This window comes from Camarhynchus parvulus, chromosome 4 (genome assembly GCF_901933205.1).
Source record: "Camarhynchus parvulus chromosome 4, STF_HiC, whole genome shotgun sequence".
NCBI lineage: Eukaryota > Metazoa > Chordata > Aves > Passeriformes > Thraupidae > Camarhynchus > Camarhynchus parvulus.
This window is the reverse complement of record NC_044574.1, coordinates 60,208,903-60,229,243: the sequence shown is the minus strand read 5'-3', so window position 1 is coordinate 60,229,243 and position 20,341 is coordinate 60,208,903. Positions and strand designations below refer to the sequence as shown.

Below are 20,341 nucleotides of genomic sequence, written 5' to 3'. Positions count from 1 at the left end.
AACCACTGTAATGGTTCCAAGTCTTGAAAGTGCTCTATGGCTGTGTAAAGCATTTGCTTCCTGGGACAGAGGTCAGAATAACCAGGAACTGCTGGAAGGAGACAGCTGCTGACACATTTTGGTCAGACCTGGCATGCTATCAACTCTGAATAAATAAGGATTTCTAGGGCCACCAGTGGCCTTTCCTCCCTGTGGATCTGTTCAAACTTGCACCTCTGTTTACATCAGTGCTCACCAGAAGCTGACCACAAATCAGGCTGCTGTGATTTTTGGAGAAAGGCAGCCTGAGTCTCTGAACCAAGTGTACGTCCCGTAACAGAGCAAATGCATCCAACTTGCTATTTCCAGAACCTGTTTTTAAAGAAGAGGAAATGTTCACCTTTACAAGCTCATCTTTGTTCTACTGCTGTATGGCAAGGCTTGTGCAAAACCCCTGACAGCACAACAGGATGGCTTCCACACTTTGTGTGTGCACAGATTACATCCCTGCAGCTTTGTCCCCTGGTGGGCGCATGAAGGCATCCTGGAGTGCAGTCCATGGACACACTGCCAGCCAGTGTGCACAAGCCAGAGATGGCAGCACAGCCCTGAAAGCACCCTTGCACGGCAACCTCAGCTACTACTGCCTGCAGCTCTTTTCTGTGGAGATTCCTTTTCTTTCCTCACTCCCTCCCAAACATGGGGTTTTCTCTAGGGATGCTACAAGCAGAACAGCTGGTGAACAAAATTGTAAGCTCAAGAAAAACAGAGCTAGAAAATAAACACTGTTGATGGTGTGACAGGCTATGAGGATGTACTTCTTGTACTGTGTCAAGCTCCTCCCTCAGGTAACCACAAAACCAGCCTCATCAAGAACTGCATCTCTCATCAGGATACATATTTCAAGACACAGCGGTAAGCATGTATCTCATATACTTGTCACTGCAACACATGGATTGTCAGTGTCATAAAGTTATGGCAAGTGGGGGGCAGTAATGGAAGGTGATGTCTGAGAGGGCCCTGATAACATAAAGAGTGTTTAAATCTATGTTGAGCATTCCATGCCTCAGCTGGATCTGTGCATGCAGGCCAAGCCTCAATGACTGTGAGCTGTGGGCCTTTTCTTGATGAGGAATTGCCTGCACCTTTGGGCTCCCAGTTTAGCTGCTCAGAAATGCCACTGGATGTGGGGGCAGCTATTTAAATAGTAGGGAACAGCAGGGCTCCTGCCTAAACAGGTGGAGAAGGGCATGTCAATGGGGCCCAGAAGCCCGGATCAGAGCTGGAGAAGGCTGTTCCAGCCTACAGAACACTGCTCCTGAGCAAGACCGTTCTCTGGTGAGTCAATGCCTTCCGGAGCCCCATCCCAGCTCGGGGCTGTGGAGCTCCTCAGAGCAATGGATGGTGAAGGCAGCATTGTCCTGGTGCTGGGTTAACTGTGTCCAATTGAGCTCATCCAGGTGCTTAGTTCAGTTCCTACAACTATTCTGCTTCATTCCTTCCGATTGGCTGCAGCAGGACTGGGCTTACCCCATGTTTCCATGTATGTTTGTTTTTCTATGAGTCACTTAGAAGTATTACTGGCAGTTTGCTTCCTTTTTTTTCTTTTTAACTCAAACCTTTTTTTTTCCCACTACTGCTAAGACAGTAAAAAGGAAAGAAAAGTAAAGCAAGAGGTGTATAATTGGTTTGCTGGACTCACTGGTTTTGTTCTAGAGAATGAAATGCTGACTGTGCATTGGGCAGGATTTTTTGTGCTGAATTCAGTGACTCTTATAGCATGTAAAGTCAACGTGTGTGAAATGAGAGTGATGAAGAATTTAAGGTGTATGTAGGCTGGCATTGTTACAGATTTCTCATTCATGAGCTGTTGCTTTTTTTATGTAAATAGGATTTGTGCCCCCCCCCCCCACCACTGCAGTGTGGTAGAATTAAGTTTTTTAAAAAAAGAGATCTAGAGTAGGTTATAAGAGGAAATAAATTTAAGTAGAGCTCTTGATTTCTGTGATTACACTCGAGAAACCTTTATCAGACTTTTTAAGTGAGAAGGACCTTTGCAGCCCAATTTAGGCTCTGGACAGACCAGCCTGTCCATGTAGCAATTAATGCTTGAACTCCCTGAAATTAACTGTTTCCAAAGTGCAGCCTTTCACTCTTTCTTGTGTTGGTTTCACATCACATGCCTCTGCTGTGTTCAAGCAAGCTCTGTCATTTATCTCCCCAGCACCGATCTGTGCAGAAAGGCATGAGGCAGCAGGACCACCTCACACTAGAGGGAAGGCAATCAATTCAGGGTGACTTGGAATGAAACACATGCTTTTCAAGGAAACACCATTTTGGTGCTTCTCTCCCACAAAGTGAGAGCAGGAACTGCAGCAGTTAATATCTCATGGCTCCTACCTCTCTCTGCTGCCAAACATCTGTGCCTGTGACTACACCTCGCTGCCAAGCCCAGCCTGCTCCCTGACACTGCTTGGCAGTGCCGTGGACAAAGAGCGAAGGGAAGGGGAAGGCTGCTACCCTGTCCCCTATCTAAGTGAAAAAAATCCCTGAGACATATGGTCTTGCATAAAATCACCACCCGAGAGAAGCCTGGCGCGGCGTTAGGTTAGTGAGAATATTCTAATTACACCAAGGCTGAGCAGCACCTCATTGGCAGCCACTGAGGAAAGCAAATGGAGATGACAAAACTGTGGGTCATGAGATGAGTATTTTAACAGCATTGGAACCTTTACCCCCAAATTACTAAAAACAACCCTAAAACTATTACTTATCAAGTAATGTAACTAGGAATCAAGACAAACTGTTACTTTCCATGACAGGAAAAAAAGTTGTTTGGGCTATTTATTTTTTTTCTAATTAGAAAGAAAAATCTGGCTCAAAGAAACTTCCTCACTAAGGAGTGGCTGGATTTCACTTGGACCTGTGGCTGCTTCCTTTGGAGCCAGTTGTGCAGCATCCCTTATGTAAGAGAGCTGCCAGGCGTGCAGGGCTGGCTGACAAGTCCCATCCCAATCACCGGGCACAGGCACGCTCACTCTAACTGGAGCCATGTCAGTGCCGGTGCTGGCTTATCAAGCTCACTGTGCTCCAGGAGAACATTATATGGTTTGTAATATGTCAGAGAATGTCAAACTGAGGGCTGCATGGCAGTGAAGGGTAGAGCAGAAAGCATTCTATTCCAGGCCATTGATTCCTTTTAACAACTACATGCAGTAATTCCCAAAACTATCTCCTCAGTCTCAATCACATGGAAAACATAGCACAGCGTTAGTTCTGAACCTTGCACTCAGTGCAGCTTGAAGATTAGACCATCCAAGGGGATTAAATAAGATGACTGATTTAATCAGAATAATTCTTTTAATGATAACTCGCTGCATTTCTCCTCCCCCCACCTCCTTAAAGGTCTAATAGTTTGCTTCCTGGATTCCCAGTGCATAAACCGAGCATATTTTCTTCCTACAGGAAATGATCCAATTAAGTTGATGTATAATTGATAATGAACTGTTTAAGCTGATTTTGGCCTTGAAAAATCTTAACCGTGTCCAGTCAGCTGGCTGACCCCCCTTCATCCATGGTGGAGGGACAGCACTTGGGGAAAGGGAGGGAGCAGGCTGAGCACGCTGCCCAAGGAAGTGCAGGGAGGCAGCCTAGCTCGAGGGGGCTGCACAGCAGCAGGGATTACTTGAACATCATGTAGTCCCGGATTGCTGCTCAGTACCCCAAGCTGCAGCCTGGATCCTGGGTTTGGGCAGCAGAGCTTGGTAAGCAGCCAGGTTAGAGACATGGAACCAGCATTCTCCAGTGTCTGATCCTGGAGCACCACTGAGGCAGTGGGAAGTTTCCCACCCTCCCTAAACAAAAATTCTGTTGCCTTACAGCAAGTACCAGTGGGAGATGCTGTTGGACTCCTGGGAGTTCGTTAATTCACCCTCCCGCAGTGCCAAAGCCAGGTCAGCCTGAGGAAGTGCTGCTGACAGCACAGCTGGAAAAGAAGGCATCAGATTCATGGAGAGAGGCTGGAGCATATCTTTGGGAACCCAGTGCAGTAAGTTTTATCAACATAAAGGCTAAAATTGTTCCTCACATGAATACCTCTTGCCTACCTCAACAAAACTGACTCCCTCTCACGAACCTTTGATTTTGTCCCTGCCTGGGCAGCGCTGAGCGCACCGCTGCCACGCATGGTTTGTGCAGCAGCTCCCCACGGGCCCTGCCACGCGGGCTGTCACCGAGCCATGTAACTCCAACGCTGCCATGCACAGCCAGTGACACAGGAACCATCCAGCTGACATGGAAACCCCCAGGATATTCCATAGATACCCTTCGCTGGTGTCCAAAGGGATCGGAATGCCAGAGGGATTTTGCTGACTGCACTTTGCAACAGGAGCAGACTTCTCTCCATCACCCATAGAGTTTAACTGGAGAGAATTTATATGTTTATGGCAAACAATTTACTTTTTTATAGCACTCCCTGCTTATACCCCTTTAGCCAGAGTCTGACACTGGGTGAATCTAGTTTTCTTTAAGGACCTTGTGTGCATTTAATCCTGTGTTTGGCCTCACTGGTCCCAGGTGCACTCCTTGGATGGGTCTAAGTCACTCCATGTCAGCCTGGGAGCTCAGCTTGCACCCTGAAAACCCTGAGATCTCCTCTCCCCTGGTCACCCCTTCACCAGGAGGCAGATCCTCAAGTATCCCAATTTGCAATTTTTCCTGGACAAACTGACAGCTTTATGCTGAGGCATAGGGCTTTTTCCCAAGAGGCTCAGCCAACTTGGAGAGAATTTTGCTTCAATTGACAATGCAACTACTCAGTTCACGTGACTTGATCTATTTTTTTGTGTCCATTATGTTTAACAGTAAGTTTCCCATGTAAAATTAACCAAAAAAACCCCACAAAAACCTCTGAGCACCTGTAAAATGAACAAGCAGAAGAAGAGAGTACCAATTCTATTTCTAATCCTTTCCAGGTAGAATTTTTAAGAAATTTTGGAACATTGCAAGATAAAACAAGTCTAGGCTGACCCTATTTTGACCTACTTCCTCTAAAGTTCTGCATGTATCAGTTCCTGTAGTCTTATCTGGTAAGTTTTTGTGATGTTTCCTAAGAACAAAATATATTTTAACTTCCTGTATTAAGTGCTGTCAACTTACTTCAGTATAAAAATGTGTTTGTCTAGTTAGAGCTGTCATACACTGATAATGTTGCTTAAGTGAGTTCCCTTAATGTAACTTTTCAAGGTACCAGCCTTGTCCAATTCTGCCTGCAGAGACAACCAGACAACTTTCACTCACAAATCAGCAGAACTTGAGTTTAATTAAGGGTTTCATTTCCTTATCTAGTACTGATCTGCGGCATGGTGACAGAAGCTGTGCCCCCCCCAAAGCCTTCACCCTGTCCTAGCTTGCTCACAAGGCTATACTCTGTGTAACAATCAGCCAAACCCCATCAGTGACTGTTCCTCAGAGTGCAGTAACTTGCCTTCAGCATTTTGCTTTTAAGCTCTAGAGTTTTGCTCAGATTTATTCACACTGACAATGCTGCTTAGTTATGACCTTGTAAGCTAGGTATGAGCAAAGCTGGCAGGGCAGGAAACTTTGCAAAGCACCCCCCTCTTCACAGGTCTGCACAGACTTTCAGGAGTGGATGTTAGTAGTGTAGTTGGATGCAGTTAGTAGTGTAGTAGTGGATGTTATTCAGCAGAAACAATGGCATGGAGGTGTGTCAACCCTTCTCACTTCCCTAGGATTTTATCAGAACTAATGTCGAAACATGGCACAAGCTCTCTGGCACTTAAGCTGAGGTTAGTTCATCTCAACTGTCCTGAATGTTAATCCCTGGTCATGATTAAACAGACACTGTGTAAATGTCCAGACAAAATAAACTGGAGTAGTTGCTTATGCTGAAAGCATAAGGAGGAGGTATGACAGTCTGTGCTAGAATTCATCACTTTTTTTTTAACACTAAAAAACATAGAATAAGTGCTCAGCTCTCCTGGAATACAGTGCAAAAGTAACAGGATAGCAGCCAAATAGTCTCATACCTGTAGAGATAATGTAGTTGAGGGTCCTGCATCCCCTCCTCAGCAGTTCTGGGCTGTAGTTTTGCTCAGGGGTTTTAATTGCTGGGTTGCTACCATTTCTGAAGACAATGTTTTTTCTGAACAGAAATTGTTCAGCAACATTGACAGAGGGTTTCACAACTGCACCTTTGACTCTGTACTTTGAGCAACACTGCTGCATGTTTGTGACCTATCTCCTTTTCATCTGGTTCAAAATTAGCTTTCCCCTTTAGATCAGTGTCTCTGAGTCTGTATTCTCTAGCTAACTTGAAAACTGAAATGAATTTATAATAGTGACTAAAAAGGAAAACTGACTATTTCATGCTCAATTAGATCTACTTATCAGTGCTATAATGTTATGAGAATTAATTGTCACAATCACTCCACACCCCTGCAAAGAAAAGTATTAATTACAACATACCAAATATCCTATTAATACTGCCACTACACACGCACTACAAAAAAAGCGCGCACACACACACACAAAATCCAAACCAACTAGAAACCCTACTATGGATGCTTCCATTCCTGCTCTGTGGAAAAAGCCGTGTGTTGACATGTCTGGTGGCTGGGCTGTAAATAAAGCCTGAACCAACTCAGGAGCTCAGTCTGCAGAAGCAGACCTTACATGTAAGCTGTTGAACAGTGTGCATCAGTTTGCTTTTCCTGTCACTGCTGTTACCTTGAAACAATGAGCTGCCATTCTGTGTGTTTGGTTCTGTTCTACAGCTGAGATATGCCCAAATCTGGGATTTTTAGAGATGGGTTTTTTCTAAGTATCAGAAGCAGCTGGATTGAGGCTTTTGCAAACGCCATCAGGCATATCTTATCAGAAAAGCCCCCTCCCTGCTGACACAGAAGTGAAGGTTCTTTAAAGTTCTGGGAGGTTTGGATGCAGCAGGCTGGCACTGCTGCTAGCCAGAGACTGCCCAAAACCACCTTGGGTAATGGGACACCATACAGCTTACGTTAACCTTCCATGTGTGTGAGATTTTCAATACTAAAGGCAGTACCACATGTCCTGCCCTATCTTTTCAGGAGAACAACCGTCAATGCATCAAAAGATGGATTAATTTTCTTTAGAAAGTTCAAGGAAGATTGTGGAACTACATTTATTTTAAGTAACAAGGAAAATAAGTTGCTGCATTGTGGCATTCACAAAAACCACACTGCTCAAAGGAAGTGATAAATTCGTGACTGTGTAGTATCCTGTATGTGAGTAGTATCCTCTTGTTATTTAAAAAAAAGGAAAGGGAAATGAATGATAGTGGGCTCTCTCAGTAAAAGGATTTCATTATTTCTTTTGACATCTGCCAGTAAGCCTGTTTGCACTGCCTGTTTGCGCTGCCTACATGCAGCAGCAACACTGTTAACCCTGCATAAAAGATACAGCCTTCAGTCTAAAATGAGACAAATAAATTTGGTGTTCACAACCACAGGTGTCTTAACACACAGCTGAAACAGTGTCAAGCCACTGATCACAACCAAAATGTTTCTCTTTGATCACTTCCTGAAAACCATGGTAATCAGCTGAATGGCGTCATCTCACCGACAGGAGTTTCTCATGCCATGCTGAAAACTGGAACTGAGTCTTACCACTTATTGGGATAACAAGGGGTTAAAGTCATGGATTTAAAATGCTTCTGTCTGTAAGTAAAGGTTAATTCCTAAATTGCACTTATTCCCCAGATTTTAAGCAGTTGTTTATTCTCAAGTCTCCCAGAGTAACAGTCTCCATTTTTTCCAGACTAAACCCAAAGCAATCATTTATCAGAGCATCCGCTGAACTTCACACATGAACTCTCCTCTCCTTGTGAAGAGTCCTCAAATTCCACACAAGGTGTGAGCATGAATAACTGCAGGAGGCGCAAGCAGTGTTCATTTACAGAACTGCCTCTCTAAGGTAATGGGGAGGGAACTTCATCTACTGCAATTCCTGCCTTAGGAACCAGTTCTGCCTGGGAGTGGGACTGGAGAGTATGCTCTAATCTTGAGGAAAGGTAAAACTTATTGCCTGGTACTCACAGAATTGATTATCCCCTTAAGTGCTTGGAATCCTCCAGTGACAGGGAAGACTTGCTCTTTCACATCAGCAATTCTTTCCAGCTTTGGAGAGAAAATGCATGCAAACACATGAATCATCTGGCAAACTAAATTCCTCACAGTCCTCTACACCCTTAAAATTTAAATGGATGTCTAAAAGCAACCCTCATCAATTCTGAGAAGAGACGGAAACTTCAGAGCTCTCTCACAGCTAACTAAGAGTTTTCTGAACTGTAGGCCTTAGCACAGCTGACTGCAGCTAACAAAATGCTCGCTAGTCATTGTGGCAAGCATCACACTGAAGAAGCTTTTCAGGGCCTGCATATTGGCAGTGATTTTGTACCTTTGTCCAGAATTACTTCCCCTGTTTGCTCTGCCTTTCACTAAAAACCCTTTCTCTGCATCTTCTGCAGGAAGGAGCCTTTCATGTACCTCTCCTTGAAGCCACTTTGACCGAACAGGAGTAGCTACAGTGTTCACTGAGACACAGTAACTCTGGAACAGCTTTCCAGTGAAGGACATGAATCCCACCTTCTTTTCCTTATCTCAAGACTCTTACATATACACTGCTTGAATCTTGTCTACAGCTCCTCTGTTTACCAGTACCCTGATCTGGTTGCCATTCCAGTGAGAGGGGCTTGCCTGCACCCTCTCGTTGGCAGCTCCCAGCTAACAAGGGTATTTCCAACGGGTCTCCTTGGCAGTGAGCACGACACCCACACGTTCTATTTACGTCTACGTACACATCAGAGTGTGTTTCCTGAGCCAGAGAAGACATTACGCTGCCTAATGTAAGTAAAATTAAATTTCTGTACTACTTAACATTAACTCTGTAAAACTCTGGGTTGAGGTACTGCCTAGGACTCTATAATAGTTAGGGTCTTTTTCTTACCTGTTCCTGTTCAAAATCCAGGACACCGACACAGTAAACTCTCGCTCCCAGCTCTCTGGATTTCCTTGCCTGTAGCATCACAGAACAGAGCAATAAGCATTTCGTTATTCAACAAGGCAGCACCCAAACTCTGCAGAGCATGACATTTCTAGCTCATGCTCACCTCCTTCTCTGCATACAGGGGAATCTGTCCATCCAGCTTGCCATCAGTCAGCGCAATGATGATACTAGAGAACCTTGAGGCTCCTTGCTTCGCAATTTGCGCATTGGCCTGAAAACAACAAAATTATTTATCCAGCTTAAAATTACATCCAAACTTTTAACCATGATGCATCTTCTAAGCATCTAATGCAACATCTTTCTCATGACAATCCTCTGCCTCCCTTGAACTCACTACCAGCAGGGAAACCCATCATTGGTCCTTTCCAGCCACCCATCTCCAAAGCACTGGGATCACTGACCCATCAACCCTTGCCAACACGCACTTCTTCCAGGACAGATCTCTTCAAATCCACTGCCAGGATTTCCTTTGCTACCCCCCAGATTTCAAACAGTCAGTAGTTTCCAAGATATTTAAAAATGGCTTAAAACTTTTTTTTTTTAATAGCAACAAAATCCCCTTTGCCCAGCTTTTCATTGCACAGATCCTGGTTACAAACATGGTTCTACAGTTGCAGGGGAAGAACTGACTTGTCTGTAACAGTGAAAGCTTAGATGCTCACCTTCAGGGCCAGGGCTTTCATCAAAACTGCATTATTTGAACAAAGAAGAATATAAGTGGCTGGGAACTCTAATTAAGACAGCCCAAAGTGAGGAGCATTTGTCTCTGGGTTGCTGCTGCATGTGGCTGTTTACAGTGTCACTGGGATGCTGGCTGAGCTCTGAGATCCACCCCACAGACCCCTGCTCCCTGAGAAGGAGCAAGTCAGGGAAATTCCACACGGCAGATTGCTGTGATGGCTAGTCATCCTCTGCATGGGGTTTGGACAGTGTCTGGGCAACCCTGGGACCACTCAGGCAACCAGACAGATGTGAGCATAACAGACCAATAAAACATAAATCTATTTATGTTACAGGTTGTTATCCAAAGAGTGAGAACAGAGGATGTGTTGATTAAAAGAAGATGAGCAAAACCTACCTGTTTTAGTCCTTCATGTATGTATGTCTCACCTGCTGGTGTCACCTCCTCCAGATCCTTTAGACCTTTCTTGATTTTCTCTCTGCGAACGAAAAACGGATAAGAACCTGCTTGTGTGACCTGAAGTGTGAAAAGGGTGTAATTTATCAATTGAAAAAAGGTATTTGTCCTCAAGGAGAATTGAAATGAAAAGCTGTAAATTAGAGCCTTTAGCTAGGATCCCACGTGGAGGCAGACTGTGTGTTCATGACAGAAGTGGCGCTGTGGTAACAGGTATTTCAGACCTATCTAACAAAATATGCTTCAGTGAGTCAAAAAGCTGGAATCAAGGAAAATGTCCAGGCGGAGCAGATATTGCAAAGAGGTGGCAAAGCCTCAGCATTACATAGCCCAGTGGAAACTATGTTGTATTAGGTCTATTTTGCTACTTTAAACCAACTTTGCTTCTAATCACACTGCAGAGAAGAAATCCCCTAAAACAGTGGTTTTATTTCAGCAGAAATCTTCCAGACCAATATGTATGAATTTATCACATAGAATTGAACTTCAATAATTAAAGCCTTTGCCCTGAAGAAAATATCAATAGGCAAACACAGCATTTGCAAGATACCTTTTCTTCCCATGGGAAAAGAGCAGGATTGAGGACAGATTTAAATTTTGACTGTTACAACCTCTTCATGTGGCCTTTCACAGCACATCCCACACACGTCCACAGCTCACTTAGATTTAATGGGGGAATGCATCTGCACCATGATTTTTCACGAGTAGTACAGCAGATCCACCTGCAAGATGCTCATTAACTATGGGGCTGAAAGGGGAGAAGTTGACAGACTGCACCTCAGGAATTATTTCCAGTGAAATCAGCACAACTGGCGGGAACAAAGGCAGAGAGACTACTGAAAGAATCAAATCCAGAGGGTCTTCATTCTTCTGCAAGCACAGTTTCAGCCAAGTCCATGGAAAGTCATGCTAGGGAAGGATGAGTAAAAACTAAGAAGGGGCAAAATTTGGGCCAGAATATATAGAACACTGTGACAAATCTAGGTGAGAAAGAGGAACCCAGCAGGGGTGAGGAGATGGAGGGAAAATACATCGCGGGATGCGTGAAAGCTTTCCTTAGGCCAGACCAAATGAGAAAGAATGCATATGCCACACTGCCTGAATGCCACCCACTCGTCATTTGTTCCACGGATGGGCTTCCTCTATGTTTAGCAGCTCTGTTCCAAAGTACAATCCATAGCTGGAATAAGCTCCCCGTCACAGGATCCACTGATACGATCACAGAGGGGAGGGAGTAGAAGAGATATGTGGCATTGAATGTATGGAAAGGAACAAGTTATGTAAGATAATACAATCTGTTTGATCCAAATATTTTACATTCAGCATCTATAGAAACAACTTGCAAGTGATTATGTACGAACGCAGATTATAAACCACAGAGTTGGTGCTTGCCAGAAATGAGTGGCAGCACATCACAGGCGTTAGTGCTCTGCTGCCAAGAAACAAGCAGCAACTCAAGTCCCAGTTTTCTGAAACAGATTTCATTTTGCAAAAATAGCTTTTGTACAATCAGTTCGGTTTTATTTATCTGCAATGTCTTGTGACCCGGTCGCACAGCAATCTCTGGTGCTGCTAGGCCTCTGCCTACAAGGGGTTCCAGGAAAATCTTTGGCAGCATGAGCTCTTTTAGCTGCGTTTAATCAGGCAGCATCTCTTGCCCGCAGGGCACAGCTGCACTAGACAGACCCAGCCAGATGTCAACTAGCTCCCCGCATTCTCCAAGCTGGTCAAGTGCAAGCAAGTCCTGGTCTGGATGTCAGAATGCCAGTGTGGATGCAGGATTCGGGGCCCCAGAACCAACAGGAGAGGTAGGCTCCATCACTCTAAACCCCACCCCTGCCTGGTTTGAAGGCCAGGCATGGGGGTTCATGCCTGCCTGCACTGTCCTGATAATGAATGGGACTCAGCAGTCAACCAGCCACAGCAGCCAGGACCCCCATTCCTGCTCCTCAGTGCTCTCACCACTTCCCTTTCTCTAGTTTCTGTAAGGCTGCTTGGTGGCCACGGAAGTCCCCAGGGAAGTTCTGGTTGTATAACTCATCTGTACCATGACAGCAGAGCCCTCAGCCTGGGTGCCTGGACATCCCACAGCATAGCTTGGGAACACTAACAAAGGCTGAGGGCCATTGGCTTTGTGGTGCAAGTCAGAAAAGGGACGGAGGTGGAAGAGGCAAAACAGAGCCAGCAACTTGCAGCCTGTCTGTGTTTGGGCTGAATAAGTACAAATTTAATATCTTTTACCCACTCAGCATATGTGCTGCAGCCCATTTCTGTGTTTAAGCACAGGCACAACTAATTTTTAATAGCTACCCCGTCTGTTCTCTCTCTAAGCTGTGTAACTGCCTCAGACAGTTCCTCCAGCAGCAGTCAGGCAACACAGCTGCTAATATCCACGCAGATTCCAGAATGGGTGTTCTTAGCTCCTCTGAGTGGGGGACAGCACTCTGTATGTTTCTTCCATGTTGCATTCCAGCTATTGAAGTGCTGGAATCTTGAATTATCTCAATGTGATGAGCATATGAGTACTGGAAGGAGATGGTGGCTCTTACTGAGCATATATTTCTGGTGAGAAATGAGGCTGTGTGCTGCAAGGCAACGGCCTCATCCCTAACAAAGGAAGGCAAACAAAACAGGTACTTGGGGTTTGCTGCTAAGAAGGATGTGCAGTAAACAGGAAAACACACACACATGTCAGTGAAACCAAGAGGAGAAGTGTTCTTTGACAAAAAGAGGGAGGGCTCCATCTCTGATGAGGCAACCTGTCATAGTGGGGCAAGAAAACCCAGCATGAGCCTCCCCAGATGTATCATTTGGAAGAGGCTTATGCTTTCTAGGCCTCTTAAATACTACAAAGGGCCAATTCACTTAAAATAATTAGTCTGCTTCAAACCTGAGGCCTCCTGCACAGGCTCCAGATGAAAACCACGTCAGTGGCCAGCTCTGCTGTACTTGATACATGCAGCAGAACGCACTCTCTGCAGATGAGTCTGTTCTGGCAAGCTGCCTTGGACCCACGTGCAGGGGCAGCTCACGTGACCAAGGCCCCAAATGTGTCCATGTCTTACACATCCCTGTGAAACCAGGAGCAGTCAGCTGGACTAGGGACAAGGACAGGATAGTTGGTCATGTAACCAGGTACTCAAGTGTCCTACTTTTCCACCTTCACTAACACCATCTCTGTTGATCTCCAGCAGGAGTTTCACCCAGGCAGAGGCAGCAGAGCTCATCCTGGCCACTGGCACTGGTCAAGGCTGCCAAAGCCGGCTCACAGAAACCTGGACTGCTGCTGGCCAGGACAGCTGGCCAAAAGAGAACAAAGGCAACATCGTGCCAGCTGTATGGTATTCCTGAAGGTATCCACTGTCCCAAACCACGTGCTTTCCAGCAACGAGCCCTGAAGGTGAGTGCATCAATCTTTGTTTACCACTTACTGTGCAGTTTCCAGCTCAACTTCACAAATGTGTGTGTTTCAAATGGGCTTTAACCAGTGTGAGAAGGCTGTTCCACTGGGTGCTGTTGTTATTATATGGATTTATTGTAGCATTGTGTGTACTATGATTAACAATGAGTTCTCTTTACAGAGTTAGTCACAGCACTGCCCACACTCACAAAATATTAGGGAATGTGGGGGCTTTGGTGCTATGCTGTGGCTTTCTTTATATCCACAGCTTTATTGTGCAGTAAACCCAGCAAGAACATTGTGCAAACAATCAGAAGCCTAAAGCTCTCCAAACAAAAAATTCTGCCCTACTTTGATCTAACTGCTGGGAAGAAATTGTGGTTTCCTGACATTTGGGAATTAGCAAGTAAGCCAGGGCAAAAACATGCCTGCAAGTCCAAAGTGCATGTAACAAACCAAGGCCATAATATCCTATAATCACCCTCACAAACACCCATCCCCAGAACTGCAGTGTGCTTAGTTAGCATCCTCATCTTCTGTTGGGAACAATGGGGGCCAGACAGTCTCAGCATTTTTCCTCTGCTGACTTCTTTAATATCTAAAAGGACAGCTGCTCCAGCTGTATCTATCTGTCCTTACCTGTGTACATGTGGTCACAGTCACCAATCTCCTCCTCCCTTCTCCTTATTATTCCCCCTGAACAAGAATGGTGGCACTTTGTTTCACCTGACACACACACAAGTTCGGCCAACCCTGAACAAGAGCCAAGCCCCTCGAGGGAGCCCACTGGATCTGAAGAGGTTCTTCCTGTGCTTTACACAAGAAAAACACGATTCTGTCCCTGGCTCTAAGTGTGCCAGCAATGAAAAAGGCGCTTGTGTCCCGGTGGCGGGCTTCCAGCGCCCTGCCCAGCATTTCAAGTGGTCTGTGTGCTATCAGTGCTGCCTCTCAGGCCTGATAAGGAACAGGCCACTGACAGCCCACTGAAATTGAGAGAAAGGACCTCATTGACTTCAGCAGGCCTCAGAACAGGCTCAAGTGTCCTCTCCTGACCCCTCTACAGCCATCTGGAAAAATGACTTATAAGCCTCTCTCTGCCCACAGAGAGCAGATCCAATATCCGAGTCCGGATGGGGGGAAGCGGCTGTTTTCATGTCAGGCCACTCTTTAAGTGCTAAAACAGGAGGGGCTCGGAATTGAGTTTTTAGACATCTCAGATGTCAGCTACATTTCTGCCTGTTGCCAGCGGCAGGTCTTTTCAGGAGGTCTCATACTTGTTATGTATTGTTTAAAACAAACCCACAGCAGAGCTAACTAACTACACCACACCAACTACAGCTCCCTACTAACAGGAGCAGAAAGGATGGACCACCTTACTTCCACCCTGCCACAGGTTTGTGGAGTGATTCCTAAATGGTTTATCCACAGGTTCAAAACCCAGAAGGGTGTGCACGGCGGTAGCTTCTGGACAGAAGGGAGAGCGCAGAGGTTGTGTTGGTTTTGAGAAAGCTGAGAGGACATCAAAGGACTCTGACAGCAGTGCCACTGTCCTCTGTTGGGAGCACTCGTTCCACATGACCATCTCCAATTTCTGTGAGTTCAGTAATTATTTCTACAATATTTTCTTCTCTGCCTGTTTCTCCTCCTTCTGTTTCCCCCCACCCATCCTTAAGATATCCTAGCTGCAAATCCTCACTTGCTTTAGAAATCAGAGTGAGCAGCCTTGAATTCCATCCCCTGAAAGTTCAGGCACACCTGTACATCACCGCACCGTCAGGAAGATCTCACACCCTTCAAGTGGCACCAACCCCACTGTCTAAAACAGGCCCTGAAGTCCAGATTAGGAAATACAAACCAAAATACCTACCATATGTGAGAATATGAGAAACATTTATTTACCATTTTATGCTTCTCCTAGACCTGAAAAAATCCTGATAACCATTCCATGGAGGCTGCTTTACAAAAGCAAATGGAAGAATCATTCTCGCACTGTGCCAAGCGAGATGCAGAGTCACACAGAGATGAAAGCATTAGTGCTAGTTTTTCTGCAAAGCAGTGGCAGAGGTAACATCAAGGATTTGTTTCCCATCATTCCTCTCCTTCCTTTTTTATGAAGCTATCCAGGGATATGGCCACAAAATTAAATCAGCTCTGCAGGGTGGCTTCACGACTGGCCAGCACTTAGAGGTATCGGTCGTTGTCGTGTTCCTGTTACTGCTGCTCTGATTCAGTAAGGGCAGAGGCAGGGAGGGGGAGAATTTAGAAAGCAGAGCACTGACCTGTCTCCAGTTAGCGGCATAATGACATGTGCCTGGGTGGAAAACACGATAAATGACAGCCTCATCTTGGGGCTGTGGAAAAGGGAAAGAAAGCAAAAACACATTTCAGAGAAACACATAGATGCACAGCCTTTCATTCACTTGTTCAGGTTTCATCCATGTGATCTTTACCCTCCAGCCTCCTAGGAATGTACTTTTGAACTACAAACCCAAAATGAGAGGAGTGAAAGCATTTTTGCCCATCCTCTCCTTGCCCAGATGCTTTGGGAACAAAGCAGCAGGATTATTACTCTCTCCCTCATGACTAGTCTCTGATGATGTGCCCACCCCACGCACATCCTTTGGAATTGCCAGGGCCACTGGTATAACACCAAGACAGGGACACCACTCAGTTCCCTCTTGCTCCCGTGGGTACTAACCAGACACACTTCCCATCTTTGAAACTGACCCTGCCAATTTCCCCTTTTCTTTCAGGATGACACAATGCCAATTTCCAACTCTGCTTTTTGTTTATGTTTATCAAATCCTCCCAGTGCCCACTGACTGCCTCAGCCCTGAGAAAGCATGCAGGGTCTTCCAGAGAGAGACTGGGCTTGTTTCTCCAACCAGAGAGTTGTGAGACTTGAAAACTTCTTCCCTAAAAGCATCCAGGGAAATATCATGGTAAAAAGCAATGCTGTATGAATTGATTTTATTGAGGAATTCAATCTTTTTTTTTTATTTTAACTTTAGGAAGGTCACTTGTCTCTTTGCACAAGGTTGCAGGGGATCACATCTAATTAGCAGTGGAAAGCACTTAGGAGTTGCCTGATGCTTTGGAGGCCCAAGACAGGAATTTTCCCAAGGTAAGCTGTAAAATCTCTCCTGCATGATTTTACATTTTATTCATCACAATTTTAATATATTCACTAACTTCGTAACGTACTGTACATGAGTATCAGCATTAATTAATCAGGTTACGGTTAGTCAGGACTTAACACTTGAAAAGCTGAATGACCGTATGTTTTCAGTCCACTGATGTCACTGATGCAGCTTAAAACTATTGACATCAAGGGAATATAAGTACTTTTCTTCTTTTCTTTGTTTTTTTTGTGTAATTCCAGAGAAAACAACAAAACAACTTTCCAAAGTTTCTGTCGCCCCCTGGACAGAAGTTTTACGTAAGTTTACAGAAGATTTTCTTTTGACAAGAAGACAATGAGCTATATTTACTTATAAAAGCCTAATTGGATCATCCTTTTCTTAGCAAGCCAAGATTACAACTGCACTCTGCGCTTGGTTTTCCTCAGCAAAACCTACCACACCACCTCTCCCTGTGTGTGGTGAAGGATTCGTTAGGTTTATTCTGGGTTTTGTGGTAGGGTTTTTTAAAGCAAAGCACTGCAATCCTCAGCTGTTTGTACAGAGCAGTCAGCCAGGATTTGCAGCAGCTATTTCAAGAGGAGCTGGGCTTGCCCGACAACACTGCTGACAGAACAAAGTTGATTATATGTAAGTACAACAAAGGCACTGTTACATGGCATGGGCTTCCTCTGAGTTTGAGCTTTAACATTGCTCCCTTCCTTCTGACCTGCACTATATATTAACGCATATGTTTATATGTGTTCAAGACTGTTTCTTTATACAGATCTCCAAACACGGACTTTGAGCAGTACTCCATCAGAAACTAAGCACACGGTATATTGAAAAACAAGTTTAACAAAAACTTCAAATCACATCTGATGGTCATTTAAGAAAGTGAGTATTTAAAGGCACATATTGTCACCTTTTTTGCTCAGTTCCAAGCACAAGAAAATAAATTCAAAGTTTCCAATATTTTCCTGCAGTTTGGGTCTTAGAAGCCAAACTTTTAATGTGTTTGTGGAACACATCCCCTGAGCTTGCAAAAGCAGGGGGACGGGGGGTTAACACAGCCCAGAATTACTCCAGCACCACCTCGGCTGTCACAAGCAGCACCACGCACCTCACAAATCTTTCCGTCAGCTGATTTACAAAATCAAATATCTCTCGCCAGTTCGTCGCCACGCTCCCAGACCTACAAGGGAAAACCAGAGCACATCGGCAGCCTGATCCGGGCTGACATTTCGAGCAGAAACTGACCATATTCGCGGTTCCAGACAGCTCGCTAGTAAGTTAGTCGCCCGGGCCCCGCTCCCTCCTCGCCCTGAGGGCGACCGCGGCCGCCGAACTTCCCCACAAAAGCCCGGCCGCCGCGGCGGGGCCGATGCTGCTGCCGCCGCTCGCTCTCCTCCCAACCCCTCCGGCCGCAAACGCACCTCCGCTGGGAGAACTTCCACGGAGGCCCCTCTGCACACCCCCTCAGGGAGGTCCCGGCAGGATTCCCGAACTTCCCTCAAGACGCCGTTCCCGCCGAGCCCCTCACGATGCTCTTCCCGCCGTTTTCCCTCACGGCCGCCCCCCTCTCTTCGCGCGTGCGGCCCCTCACAGCCGCCCCCCACCCCCCCGCGAGCGCGCGGCCCCTCACGGCGCCCCCCCATCCCCGCGCGCGCGGCCCCTCAGCCCCACGCAGCGCCCGAACAAAAGCGGCGGCGCCGCCGCCCCGATGCCCGATGGTGGCGATTCCCCCATCCCCGCCCGCGTCTCGCCTCGCCGCTTACTTGTCCAAGACGAAGTACATATCGAAGGCTCCGTGGCACGACGGCTCGCCCGCAGCCGGCGCGGCGCCGACGGGCAGCGGCGGCAGCAGCAGCGGCAGCAGCAGCAAGGGCACGGCCCCGGCCATGGAGGCTGCGGGGAGCGCAGGCGGGCGCTGCTGTCCTGCCGCTCGCCGGAGTGGCCGCCCCTCGCCGCCGCCACCGCGGCTCGCCCGGCCCGGCCCGGCCCTCCCTCCCCACAGCAGCGGCGGCGGCGGGCGGCTGGGGCGGGGGACAGGGCGGGCGGGCTCGCACCGCCCCCGCTTGCCCGGCCCCTGCGTCCCCCTTGCGTCCCGTCTGCCGCGTCGCTCCGGCCCGCGGTGCTGCCGGCGTTGCGCGTGTGCCAGGGAGTGAGACCCAAATAAATTTAATGTCCAGGGGGCTGGGGATTGCACCAACACCTCAGAGTTGGAATTTTGAAACAAACAAAAAAAGCCACGTCCTAACAGTGATCATGTGTCTCCCACAGGCTGGGGAGGTGATTCAGACTGCAAAGAGGATCTTGCTTTTTTCCCTCCGCTGGAGGAGATGGGGAAGTCACAGTCATCCTGCTGGAGAGTTTTCCTCTCATCTCACTTCAGCCCCATTCCTGCTGTCTCTGGACGGTTTGCTGTAGCCACAGCACTCTGACCTGACACATCTGTGTCACGGTGCCTTCTCCACACCAATCCCAACCCCAAGCCGACCCTCCCTATGATGCAAGTTGGAAATTTCACCAAAGCCCGCGGACCAGCAGTGGATAACGTGAGCCAGAGATCTGGCTCATGAAGTTTTTAATGCCTTTGAGCTAGGAAGGCCAAAGGGTAAGCAAGCGGTGTTTTACAGTCTCCGTGGATACACAAAACATGGAAGATTAAGGACAGAGCAGCCTGGGCTTTGCCAGAGACCCAGCCAAAAGAACGGCCGGGCAGAGGCTTGTGAGACAACAGAGGAAGCTTGCAGAGCTTCGCAAAACCAGCTGCACTCCAGCTTTCCAAGCTGCACGAGTCCGCCCCAAGCCCCAGGAGCACTCGCCTTGCCTGGGAGTACGTGTCATGTTATCCAGATGTTGGAAATCTTGCTTCAAGCGCATGTGACCCTGTGTGTTTGGAACAAGCCTCCACTGCCAGTTCACTCTTTACTTGTTTCCAAGTGTGTGAATTCCTCTTTTAGCCTGTGGTTTCTGCTGAAGAAGCAGATAAATCATGGCTGTTTTGCTGGAATGGCTGGATGAGAGGGAGATAGGCATGTAGGACTTACAGGGCAGTGGCTCATGGCTGTTTGGCCTCATTCACACAAGGGCTCCAGCCTCCTTTCCCAGTTCCCAGAACTCGTTTGCTGATGCCTGGCTCTCTCCCAACCCTCTTCCAGTGCCACAGTGCTGCACAGCCCCATCAGGACAGGTGTTCCTCCCTGTGTGCATACAAACCCTCAGGAAAGCAGCCTCCTGACCTGGTATCTCCATGATATCCCAGGAGCCAGATGGGGCATCAGCAGCTTGCCAAAACAAGCCATGTTGCAGCAGCAGGAGGGGACCTTGGCTCTTGGCTGCACCAACGGACCCAGGCCAGCTGCAGACCTCTGCCCAAGCCCAGTTGGAGCAGGCACAGCCTGTCCTCACTCCCCATCCTGCTCGTCTAGAATCCAGGTCACTTGCACCAGGACCTCCTTTACACTGGCTCCTTGTGCCTGGAGGCTGGGACAGCAGGGAAACCAAGGGTCCAGGGAGAAACCACCCTCAGTGATGGAAAACAGATCTCTCAAAAAAATACAGCTACAAAGTAACCCAGCCCTAGAAGCAGAAGTTTTGATGTGGATGGTCGATGTGCCATCAAACTCAAGTTTACTGCCA

General features: G+C 47.0%; 1 protein-coding gene across 2 annotated transcripts in view; it reads right to left on the bottom strand.

The window, feature by feature from the left end:
- Nucleotides 1-18,676, bottom strand: part of ANTXR2 (ANTXR cell adhesion molecule 2) — a 76,268-nt gene extending 57,592 nt beyond the window's left edge. Inside the window, exons 1-7 of one of the 2 annotated variants that reach the window (XM_030947092.1) lie at nt 18,475-18,676; nt 17,820-17,891; nt 15,857-15,928; nt 10,118-10,199; nt 9,143-9,250; nt 8,980-9,048; nt 8,070-8,150 (exon numbers count right to left, since the gene is read on the bottom strand). In XM_030947092.1, the coding sequence (XP_030802952.1) occupies nt 8,070-8,150; nt 8,980-9,048; nt 9,143-9,250; nt 10,118-10,199; nt 15,857-15,928; nt 17,820-17,891; nt 18,475-18,599 (609 nt within the window). In that variant the 5' untranslated portion in view covers nt 18,600-18,676. Of the gene's footprint in view, nt 1-8,069; nt 8,151-8,979; nt 9,049-9,142; nt 9,251-10,117; nt 10,200-15,856; nt 15,929-17,819; nt 17,892-18,132; nt 18,269-18,474 lie in introns of those variants that run through there. The other variant, XM_030947093.1, reaches the window with a different exon arrangement.
- Nucleotides 18,677-20,341: the final 1,665 nt, after the last annotated feature.